Source organism: Aricia agestis, chromosome 18, assembly GCF_905147365.1.
Source record: "Aricia agestis chromosome 18, ilAriAges1.1, whole genome shotgun sequence".
Classification (NCBI taxonomy): Eukaryota; Metazoa; Arthropoda; class Insecta; order Lepidoptera; family Lycaenidae; genus Aricia; species Aricia agestis.
In genome coordinates this window covers 10224071-10236927 of record NC_056423.1, presented here as the reverse complement: position 1 = coordinate 10236927, position 12857 = coordinate 10224071, and the positions used below count along the sequence as shown (strand labels likewise).

The 12857-nt window shown below is 36.9% G+C and overlaps 1 protein-coding gene across 1 annotated transcript; it reads right to left on the bottom strand.

The window, feature by feature from the left end:
- Positions 1 to 2846: 2846 nt before the first annotated feature.
- On the bottom strand, positions 2847 to 12525 carry LOC121735880 (pseudouridine-5'-phosphatase-like). Its single transcript, XM_042126856.1, has 4 exons — positions 12231 to 12525; positions 3957 to 4175; positions 3355 to 3587; positions 2847 to 3064 (listed from the first exon to the last, which is right to left on the bottom strand). The coding sequence occupies exons 1-4, from the start codon at positions 12283 to 12285 to the stop codon at positions 2882 to 2884; spliced, it is 690 nt and encodes a 229-aa protein (XP_041982790.1). The 5' UTR covers positions 12286 to 12525; the 3' UTR covers positions 2847 to 2881.
- Between the last annotated feature and the right edge of the window lie 332 nt (positions 12526 to 12857).

Here is a 12857-nt window from a genome sequence, read left to right as displayed (position 1 = left end):
CCCGGCTTCGCACGGGTATAAAATATATTAGCCACTGAAAAAATAATTAAAATCGATTTAGCAGTTTTGATTTATGTTTATTATTATTACTACCCGTGGCCCGCATTGGTCGGCACCGCCCGCGCCGCAAAAGCTGCGTCTCGCAATATTTAAGCCCGGCCGCACATTGTCCGAAATTTCTGATCAAAACAGTTGAACGTCCGCGCTCTCTCTTACATTTTGTACTAAACCGAGTGAGCTCGAACTCGCCGGAAGGATATTTCGGATAGTGGCAGTCCAGCGAAATTCAACTGTATCTGATCAGAATTTGGACAATGTGCGCGCGGGCTAAATATGTAATATTATCTTAGAAAATATTCACTTACTATCATATGCTAAGGGTATAGACCTATATTAAATCAACAATTACATTTGCTGAACGACAAGACGGTTTAATCTGTGATCGGTGAAAATGAACTTCCCTACATCATTTTTTCCAGGCTTAGGACTGGCAAGCAGGCAGGTTCATTACTGAAATCTATCTTAATATTATAAAGCGGAAGAGTTTGTTTGTTTGTTTGTTTGTTTGAACGTGCTAATCTCAGGAACTACTGATCCGATTTGAAAAATTCTTTCAGTGTTAGATAGCCCATTTATCGAGGAAGGCTATAGGCTATATTTTATGATGCTAATACTAATAGGAGCGAAGAAATTGAGGAAAGTGTGGAAAAAACGGGGGGATATTATTTGAAAGGGCTTATTTGAACGCGCTAATCTCAAGAACTACTGGTCCGATTTGAAAAATTCTTTCGGTGTTAGATAGGTCATTTATCGAGGAAGGCTATAGGCTATATTTTATGACGCTAATACTAATAGGAGCGAAAAAATTGAGGAAAGTGTGGAAAAAACGGGGGGATATTATTTGAAAGGGCTTATTTGAACGCGCTAATCTCAAGAACTACTGGTCTGATTTGAAAAATTCTTTCAGTGTTAGATAGCCTATTTACCGAGGAAGGCTATAGGCTATATTTCATTGCGCTAAGACTAATAGGAGCGAAGAATTAGAGGAAAGTGTGGAAAAACGGGAGAAATTAATTGAAAGGGCTTATTTGAACGCGCTAATCTCAAGAACTACTGGTCCGATTTGAAAAATTCTTTCAGTGTTAGATAGCCTATTTATCGAGGAAGGCTATAGGCTATATTTCATTGCGCTAAGACTAATAGGAGCGAAGAATTAGAGGAAAGTGTGGAAAAACGGGAGAAATTATTTGAAATGGCTTATTTGAACGCGCTAATCTCAGGAACTACTGGTCCGATTTGAAAAATTCTTTAAGTGTTAGATAGCCCATTTATCGAGAAAGGCTATGGGCTATATCTTATTACGCTAGGACTAATGAGAGCGAAGAATTATAGGAAAATGTGGGGAAAACGGGGGAAATTATTTGAAAGGGCTTATTTGAACGCGCTAATCTCAGGAACTACTGGTTTGATTTGAAAAATTCTTTCAGTGTTAGATAGCTCATTTATCGAGAAAGGCTATATATAGGCTATATTTTATCACGCTAAGACTAATAAGAGCGTAGATGTAGAGGAAAATGTGAAAAAAAGAACGGGGGAAATTATTTGAAAGGGCTTATCTCACGAACTACTGGAGCAAATTTTCTGTTATTTGGCACAGATAAGAAATAGACCACGTAAAGGATCATAGGCTATTTTTGTGGACTAATTTGTCTGTGAAATATCTAATTTACGCGGGCGAAGCTGCGCAGAACGTTATATTTCGCGTGGTCAGGATATCACGCGTAAACAGCTGGACCCATTTTGCTGAAATCTGGTATAAAGATACTTTGAGTCCCAAAAAAGATAATAGGATACATTTTGTCCCGGAAAAATGCACGGTTACTGCACAATATACTTTTCTGATTTGCGCGTAAACTTTTCAATCTATTTTGATAGAATTTGGTATGACTCTCGCGAAAGGAAAAGGAATACTAATTTTGTCCCGTAAAATGTACGGTTCCCGCACAATAAACTTTTATGATTATCGCCTAAACTATTCAATCTATTTTGATTTGGTATGGCAATACTTTCAGTCTCGGGAAAGGACAAGGTACTTTTTATCCCGGAAAAAATACGGTTCCCGCACAATAAACTGACGATTCTCGCCTAAGCTATTTAATCTATTTTGATCAAAATTGGCATGGAGATACTAATTTGAATCTGGGACAAGGAATGTTTTTTCCCCCGGAAAAATGTGCGGCTCCCACACAATATACTTTTCTCATGTGCGCGTAAACGACTCAATCGATGTACGGGAACAACTATAAACTAAAGTCCACGCGGACGAAGTCGCGGGCAACAGCTAGTTTTACATATTTACTTAAATAATTTAAAATTACTTGTATGAATATCACCACCCGTCCTTCGATCGCGTCATCGCGTCGTGAGAACGGTCTTTGTCGCACGCACCGTTCCGGTATGGCAACTGTTCACGTATAAACCAGTTTATCAGTAGGCGCTAAACTAGTTTACCCGTTCATAAACACATTAAACAGTTTAATAAAACAGTTCGTTCATTAAATGCCCATCCCTACCGTCCATAGATAAAGTCTTGAACAATCATGAATCAGCCATCCATTCGAGTTTCGACCTGCCCTTCCACGGGGCAGTTCGATGTCGAAAACTATTTGTCGTGTTGGCTCTGGCCCCTAGCTCAGCTATGTTCAACCTGCGGCCCGTTTGTCAGAGGCCCACGTAAAGTTAAACGATTTTGAAATGCATGTCCACCGGCAACATGGTCGCGACTCGCGACTCCCCCTCAATTTTTTCAAAATTATAACATATTTCTTACTTCAATAAAAATGTTATTTATTTACAATCTTTATTAATTGATTATTATATTTTAACTTTCATCGTATGATGGAAGACCAAAGCTTTCTGGTTTAAATTGCTCAATAGAATTCAATATAAGTGTGGCTTCTGGTACCAATTTGTGGTCTAATCTTGGATCGGGAACCATCACTACTTGCATACTAGCACTGCGCGCAGCTTTCACTCCATTTATGGAATCTTCAAATACTAAACACTGTAAGAATTAAACGAATCGATTAAGAATACTTCTAACAAAAAATAAAAATTTACACCAGTATTTAAAACTAGCTGTGGTCCATACAATCTTTTGTCTTTATATTTCGTGCGACTTCTTGGATGTATTAAAAAAAGACAAATGAAAGTTAACTCCTAACAATTTGTACAAAGACATAGTAATTCTTAAATTTTATGTCCAATATCGCATCGCCTTTACACCAAATCGCTTTGCGTAATGAGATAAGGCCCTAATGCTAAATGTGCTGTCTTTTAACGGAAGCAGAATACCTTTTCTGGAGGTGGATGTTCAGGAAATTTGGCTGCGGCAACTAAAAAAATATCCGGATATGGTTTTCCTCTTTTTACATCCGGATCTGAAGATCCCCATGTCTTGTAAGCGAATAAATCGAATATATCCTTATGATGGACAACTTTCATGTTGTATGACTCAATGCTGCTACTAGTTGCCAGTCCAATAGGTATTTTATGTTTATGAAGATGACGTAGAAGCTTTTCAACTCCTTAAATTATCAACAACACAAACATACTATCATAAATACCATTTGTTATTTATTTGGATAAACATAATCTATAAATAAAATTGAATTGAAGGACTTGCCTAATTTTAGTCTTTAAATGTTCATGGAAACTGTCCAGAATGGACTATTTAGAGGAAAGTGACACAAAGTTCACTGGGTCATCTAATAATGTATCTACGTCCAAAGAAATCTTATTCTTATTCTAGTATATTCTTGAGAAATTTGATTAACAATAGTAGGAAAAGTTTGGAATAATAATATTATAATACTTAATTAAGTAATAATATAATTTTGGAATATAGAAAATATTCAAGTTTTACTTTGCCATACATTATGAATTAGTGCACTTACCAGGCATTAGTTCTGATTGCGGAAATAACTCTTCAAACAATTTTCTAGTCTCCTTTAAAAAGTCCTCAACGGTCAACGGTAGTTCAAGGGCATCTATTATAGACTGGGCAAACTCTTTGCTCTGTTGACCCATTATTTTAGATTTTAATTCGAAAGTAAATTCCTTGCCGTAACGTGAAACCACCCTTTGAAATACTGTAGTATACAGATCTTCAGTATCTGAAAAAAATACTTTATGAATCACAATGCGCGCATGCCTACTTACCAAAGATGTTGTTTTTACTTAACGCGACATAGAATATATCAAATTAAAAATCGTAATAAGCGACATCAAAATATATCGTACCGAGCGCCGCGTTGGCGACCGAAATGTCAAAACTCTCTTTAAATAAGTCAATGATATAAATATTACAAGTTCCACAAGGCTTTAAATGAAGGTAGCGAGAAAAGGAACTAACGCTTCCATTGAGATAGACTATAAGGGCGAAGCCAAATGAGCGTAATTTGTGAGTTGTGAGTCGCAGAATTTCTGCCGGGCAGAATTCTGCTGCATTCAGTTTCATACAAAAGTCCTGTTTGATTCACACGAGCGTAATTTTGTGAGTCGTGATTTGTATGAAAAAAATTCTGCCCAGCAGAAATTCTGCGGCTCACGACTCACAAATTATGCTCGTTTGGCTTCGCCCTGACGCTTCCATCATACAAAAACGTCATTTTTGACATGTGTTTGACAGTTTTCCTTTACCAGCAGCACCCCGTCCACATTTAAGGGGCCCATTCACGGCAGGCTGCCTTGCCATCCGCCGGCTTATGCAGGATTGTGAATGTTGTCGCAGCCTGCACGGTGGCCGGCAACACCGAGCAGGATGTGACCTGAGTCCTGCAGAAAGTGTGCAAGCTCTGTCAGTGGCTCGGCGTCCTGCGTGGTAGACTGCCGTGTGGAAAGCAGGAACGTGAATGTGGTTGCAGGACTGCATTGATGACTTCTCTGGCTCAGTGGTTGGGCGTGTTGTCAGCGCTCAAGCCGGGGGTCGCGGGTTCGGACCCCGCCGACGGAACAAAAAGTTTTATTATTATTATTATTCTGTCATTTTGTTGACAATGGACAACACGGGCTTAGGGGAGTTTATTGAAATATATAAAGAAAATCGCTGTTAGTAACCAACAAAATATCCTCAAATTATGGTAATAAACAATAAAAATAAATAAGTAATAAAAAATATGTTTATCTAATAACAGAAATAAACAAAGCAGAATAGCTATTTTCTTTTTTTAGAAATAGCGCGGAATATCATTGCAAGAATACCGACACTAAAGATGTGTGCAACAGTACTGATGATGGACGGCAGAGCAGTATAGTGTGTGAGCTACGTCCAGCTTTACAGTCCTGCACGGTGGACTGCCAAGCAGGATAGTGAATGGGCCCTTTAAAACCTTGGAGCCTTATATAATTTACTTAAGTAAAATATCTTTGCCTGGAGCACTTGTATTTGAATGGCCAATTTCAAGATGTCCCTAAGTCGACTTAAAGGGCCCATTCACGGAGGCCGCCTTGCCGTCTTGTCGGCCGCGCGCGGCCGACAAGACACTTGAACGGCGAACTTCAAGACCCGGCCGCGCGCGGCTTACGACCACAGATTTAGATCAAGATAGATACCGCATGTGTATTGTGTATGTACTTCGCGTGCCATATCGCGTTCCCAAACGACGAGCTATGCTCGTTTTTTTAAAGTGTTTTCTTTAGTTAGCTGTCGGAATCGGACGTCAATCGGAATTAAAAAATGCCTAAAAGGGGTATTACATTATCATTTATATTGGATAATTTGTATGATCATATATAGGATCCAATATATATGATCATTTGATCATATCTGCATATTACATTATCATATTTCATTGATCCTATTTTACGTCATATGTGGTTTCAATAGCCAAAGAAGAGCGCTAACGCTGACAGGTATTGACGTCAGGGTTACTAGACCTCAGAATTCGATTTGTCAAAAGACATCGTCATTTTTAATATGGCTTGTTTTTTGTTAGAAATAACAAAAAACAAGCCATATAAAATTGGATAATCTTGCTGAAAAGCAAGATTATCCAAGTATATACTTAATTAGAAAAATAATTACATTACATTATTTGAAACATATTAACGAACAAGAAATTAAAAACTCTTTTTTATATTAAATAACTGGCAACACCTATTTCTATGACCGTATTGGATCCAATCTCTCAGCAAATGTCAAAAATCTATGATCAAGGAAGAAATGAATCATATGTCTATATTACATTATCCAATATCATTGACTCAATGATCTCGGATCCAATATAATATACTAGCTGTTGCCAGCGACTTCGTCCGCGTGGACTTCAGTTTAAAGCGCGCGGTGTCAATAAAATTGGTGTCAAAAGCAAAGCAAAGTCAGTAGAAATACATATGAGCAAGCGATAGCGCGATCTAGGCGCCATCTGTTCCAGTTTTTGGAACTAACTTAATTTGAACAAATTTACGCATAAACACCCCCTTACCCTTTTCCAGTTAAAAAGTAGCCTATGTCCTTTCTCAGGTTTTAGACTATCTGTGTACAAAATTTCATTACAATCGGTTCAGTAGTTTTGGCGTGAAAGCGAGACAGACAGACAGATAGAGATACTTTCGCATTTATAATATATTAGTATTAGTATAGAACGTGTATAACAATCGAAAGAATCGAAAAACTTAGCTTAACATGGTACCACCTCATATAGAAATACGCATGAGCAAGCAATAGCGCGATCTAGGGGACTCTTGGCGCCATCTATTTTGAGTTTTTGGAACTAACTTAATTTGACCAAATTTACGCATTTTCACCCCCTTACAACCCCCTTTTCCAATTAAAAAGTAGCCTATGTCCTTTCTCAGGCTTTAGACTATCTGTGTACAAAATTTCATTACAATCGGTTCAGTAGTTTTGGCGTGAAAGCGAGACAGACAGACAGACAGAGATACTTTCGCATTTATAATATTAGTATAGATGATAATCTAATATCTCCCTAAATGCCTAAAGTGCCGTATGGAGCTGTAGAAATTCAAATTGAAATGTTGGCCTTGATAATGGACACGTTTCTTATCATCGGTACGTTACAGTAGGTAGTAAAAAAGTGGCACGCTCGTTTTCATACAAATGGAGCGACATGCGGTATCTATCTTGATCTATTTCTGTGCTGTCGCGGGCCTCAGAAGCGGTACCATCAAGGAAAATAAGTAAGCGGTTAGGCAAGATGAAAAACTATATTCTGTACATACCAAATGTCATTACCATCGAAGGACAACTACAGACTAGAGACTTGACAATCTAACTTTTTAAGTTTGACACTAGTTGTCTATACTTTACATCTCCCTTTCTATGCAGACAAAAATTATAATTAGTTTACTAACATAGTAACAGTAATAATAGAATAAATTGCACAGCCCAACTAGATACCATATGTATCTTACATAATGAACTAGTAATTATAAACTTAGGTGCTATGATTATAATTAAATATTAAGTTTATTTATTGGCTTGATGATTCTACCAAATCTTGACATTCTTGGTGCAATCACTGGTTGAGGCAAATTTGAATTATTTGTATGATCAGGGTTATTCATTATAGAACTTGTTGATGCTGGGGGTGAGCTAATTGGTGGTAATTGTTCTTGTGCTGGGGCCTGTTGTAAAGCTGGTTCATCAGCATGGACGGTTTCAGGTATTACTACTCTGTTGCTGGGTATGTCTGCTTGTGTCTTATGCAGGTGGCTTAAATTTCTTCTTAGTATTTGTCCTTTGTCTGTTTCAATGATTACAGATCTTGGTAGACCTTCAGGCTTACTCACCACAGTGGCCCCTTCCCAGTGACGATGAGAGACTTTATGTCGGACTTTGTCATTAACTTCTATAGTATCTGGCTGTTTGGTATGCTTATTACTGTATCGGGTTTGTTCCTCTCTTAGTCGTTTCAGTTCGGCTGTAACTCCTTGTATTATTTTTGGTTTTAAATTTTTGTCAAGGGTGGGTATTGGAGATCTAGTAATTCTGCTGTATAATCGTTGGTTTGGTGAACCTAAAATATCATTTCTTGGTGTATTTCTCCAGTTTAACAAAGCTAGTTGAACATCCGACTTGTCAATGCTGCATTTTCTTAGCATATTCTTGGCTGTTTGAACTGCCTTTTCAGCGAGCCCATTGCCTTGATGGTGATGTGGACTGGATGTGACATGATTAAATCTCCATTCTCTTTGAAAGATCTTGAACTCTTGAGACAAGTATTGTGTTCCATTATCAGTTTGTAGCTCTTCTGGCACTCCATGCACAGCAAACCATCTTTTTAGTTGTTCAATTACTTCATATGATGACTGACGTTTTAGCTGATGAAAATCTAAGAATCCAGAGTAACTGTCACAGATTACTAGGTAAGTTTTTCCTTTTAACTCAAATAAATCTGATGCAACTATTTGCCATGGAAGTATAGGGATCTTTTTAATTAGTACTATATCTTTAATGTTATCTCTCTGAGTTTGTTCACAGACAGAGCAGGTTTTAACTAGTCTTATGACATCGTCATATTGTCCTTTCCAGTAAAGAAATTGCCGTGCTCTTCTTAAACAGCTATTTATACCTAGATGTCCTTGATGAATATTCTTTAACATTTTAGCAATCTGTGGTTTTGGTACTATTATTTTATTTCCTTTGAAGATTATTCCGTTGAGATAGCTTAAGTCTTCTTTAAAGTTAAAATAATGTCGTAGTTCGGTAGGCAGATCATTGACTTTTTCTGGGAATCCTTGTATTATTGTTTTTAGAAGTAACTGTAAGTGTGGATCTTCCTTAGTAGCTGTAATTAACTCTTCTTTAGCGTTTAATGACATAGGTAGTATAACTGCAATTTTCAAATTGTCTTCTTGTTCATATTTCAGATTAGATGTATCGCAATCTCGACTGAGGAGATCTGCTAAGGGTATTTCTGTTCCTTTTTTAAATATAACCTTTGGCGAGTATGGTGCAAGATTGAATATTATGCGTTGCAGTCTCGCTGGAGCAGATTGTATATTTTTTTTAAAGATTGTCTCAAGTGGCTTATGGTCTGATTCCACTGTCAGTTCTTTGCCATAAACATATTCATGAAACTTCTTACATCCGAACAGTATAGCAAGTGCTTCTTTCTCAATCTGTGGATAATTCTGTTCTGTTTTAGTCAGCGCTCTTGCACCATAGGCTATTGGTTGTCCTTCTTGAAGAAGTGCTGCTCCAAGGTTTCTTGAACTTGCATCTACAGTTAGTGTTACTGGTTTGTTAACATCATATAGTTTCAATACTGGAGGACTCTGTAAAACATGTTTTATTTTGTTCAGAGCTTCTTCTTGATGGGCTTCCCATGTGAAGATTGTATTCTTGTGTAGCAAATCTCTTAATGGATCTGTCAATTCTGACATGTTTTGAATAAATTTGTTTAGATACGTAATCATCCCTAGTAGTCTCTGTAGCTCAGTTTTATTTGTTGTTGTTTTTATTTCTTGAATGGCTTTTACTTTTTCAGGGTCTGCTTCTAGTCCATTTTCTGAAACAATGTGCCCTAAAAATTTAATTCTTTGTGATTCAAAAATGCACTTATCTTTGTTCAGTTTGAAACCGGCTGTCTTCAATGTTTTTATGACTTCACAAACAGTTTTGTTGAGTTCTTCTCTGGATTTTGAATGAATAAATATATCATCGATGGACACTCTGACATTTTTGAATTTACTGAGCAGATTAGTTAATATTTCTTGAAATATTTCAGGTGCTGACGACACTCCAAAAGGGAGTCTTTTGTAAGAATATCTTCCCCATGGGGTAGCAAAAGTTAGTATTTTTTGTGTTCTTTCGGAAAGTTTTATTTGCCAGAATCCTTTTGTACAATCTAATAATGCAAAGAACTTAGAACCTTTAATATCAGCTGAAATTTCTTCTATAGTAGTAAGTGGGAAGTGACGTCTCAGAATGTTTTTGTTTATATCAGATGGGTCTATACAGATTCTTAATTTGCCTTTTTGTCTGACAATTACAATAGGACTCACCGCAGGAGTAGGCTCCTTCTGTGGCTTTATGACATCTAACTTCACCATTCTGTCGAGTTCTTGCTTCACCTCATCTCTTATGGCATGTGGAATACGTCTTGGTGGTATGATTTCGAGTTTTGGGTTCTCTATAAGATCAATATCATACTCATAATCTTTATAACAGCCTAAACCGTTGAACACATCATCTTCGCATTCACTTTCCTTCAATGTTTTGACTCTAGCGATTAATTCCAATTTTTCACAGGTATCTAGTCCTAGAATTGGTATAACTTTTTCTTGTACTACTTTGAATGTAATGTTACTTTCTTCATTTTTGATTGTACACAATAGCTCCACTTCACCCGAAACTGCCAGTCTATCTTCAGTGTAGCTTATTAAATTTTTAGTGCGGCTTGGTTTTAGCTTTGCCTTTATTTTGTCTATCAAGTGTCTCGGTAACACATTGCATTGTGCTCCTGTATCTAGTTTGGCTGTAAATTGCACATTACCAACTTGTATCTTTTCTGTCCAGTCTTTATTTCCGCCAGCATTTATAGCTGATATGTATACCTCATCTTCAGAACTAATTGAGCTTTCTTCTACTGCATTCACTCTATTTTTCTGTTTAATCTGATATTTTTTTTGTGTATGGCACATCTTGGCAAAATGTCCATTTTTATTGCATTTTGCACATGGTTTATTAAAAGCTGGGCATTCTCTGCTTTTATGGTTTGTATCGCATCTTTTGCAGTCAAAATATTCATTTTGTTTATTTCTGAGACTTTTGTTTTTCAGTGATAAGACTTTATTTTTACCTTCGAACTCATCCAGTTGTTTTGTGGCTTCTTCACAAGTTTTACATATTGCTATAGCTTATGTCAAGTTTAGTTTGTCTTCTGTCAACAATTTCTCTCTTATCTGATTTGATCTAATTCCAAATACTATTTTGTCTTTTAGCATTTCGTCAAGTAAATTGTCAAACTCACATTTGCTTGCTTGAGTTTTTATTCTGGTTAAAAATTCGTTAAAGTGTTCAACTTCGTTTTGTTCGATCTTGAAAAATATGTACCTCTCGAATGATATATTTGTTTTAGGTGTGAAATATTCCCCAAACCTTTCTTTTATAATTTTGAGGTTATTTTTATTTGCGTCGCTAAGATTGAAGCTGTTGTAGATTTCGATCGCGTCTGGGCCTATTACTGCCATAAATGTAGCTGCCTGGACTTCGGCTGGTTTTTTATCGAGTTGAATAGCAATTGCATACCATTCGAACTGTTGTAACCACTTTTTCCATGACGTCGACTTGTCCGAGTCAATTTGTAGGCTAGCAGGCGGCTTTATTCCGGATACGGTATCGTTCGTAGCCATTTTACAACTTTCTCACATATATTCCTTTTCTTTATCACGTTATATACTTATGACACCATGTTAAGTAGTATAATAGTTATTAGGAAAATAAGTAGGTAAGCGGTTAGGCAAGATGAAAAACTATATTCTGTACATACCAAATGTCATTACCATCGAAGGACAACTACAGACTAGAGACTTGACAATCTAACTTTTTAAGTTTGACACTAGTTGTCTATACTTTACAATCACTGACCTCCATTAAACAAGTACGCTGTATAATGGAGGTCAGTGGGTACCATACATTTTAATATCGCGAACGGCCGACGACAGTCGTAGGCCGCGCACCCGCATTTGATCGCGATGCACGGAATTTTACCATAAGTAAAAGTCAATGCAGTCAAGAAGTCAATTCAATCGATAACAATTCAGTAAAGTGGTAGACGCATTACTGAAACTTTCAATGGAGTTTTGGAGGGAACACAAAATAGCACGTTTCTGGATATTACATCACTTTCCTACACTTGTGCACGATGACAAATAATATATATATCTATGTAATGGTTAAGGGCCGCGCTACACCGGAATGGCAGCGGCGAGGCGAGCGCTTTCAGTGTCATATGATTTTAAACTTTATCTTCATTACATATTGTAATACATAGTATCGGTTGAGATTTGAGAAGTCTATGGCCGCCCGTGGCCGCTTGTGGCTGCTGGCGGCCGCCGGGCGGCGGCCGCAATTTCTTAAGCGATACTATGTATTACAATAATGAAGATAAAGTTGAAAATCATATGACACTGAAAGTGCTCGCCTCGCCGCTGCCATTCCGGTGTGGCGCGGCGCTTATAGGTACTTGAAAAAAAAAACTTACTCAGTAATAAGCCATCCATATCAAATAAAACGTGAGTCACTGGTTTAAACGTCATTATTAAATTATTATTTAATTATAGTTACAGTACCGTAATTACTTGCTAAAATATTGTTATGCCTCTGGTAAAATTAACTAACTGCTACGATGTTACAGTATCTATGCAAACAAAGTTACACCAAATTAGAACTGTTTTGCGTCATCAAATATTATGAAGGTCAAGAATCAAGATAATTAATAATTATAACCACAGTCATGTCATAACCTTAAGTGCCTGACAGACGTACGAACTTAAAGTACGCGGGTTTTAAGGGGGGTATTACATTATCATTTATATTCGATCATATCTATAATCATATATAGGATCCAATATATATGATCATTTGATCATATCTGCATATTACATTATATTATTTCATTGATCCTATTTTACGTCATATGTAGAGCGCTAACGCTGACAGGTATTGACGTCAGGGTTACTAGATCACAGAGAATTCGATTTGTCAAAAGACATCGTCATTTTTAATATGGCTTGTTTTTTGTTATTTCAGCAAGATTATCCAAGTATATAATTAGAAAAATAATTACATTACATTATTTGAAACATATTAACGAACAAGAAATAAAAAA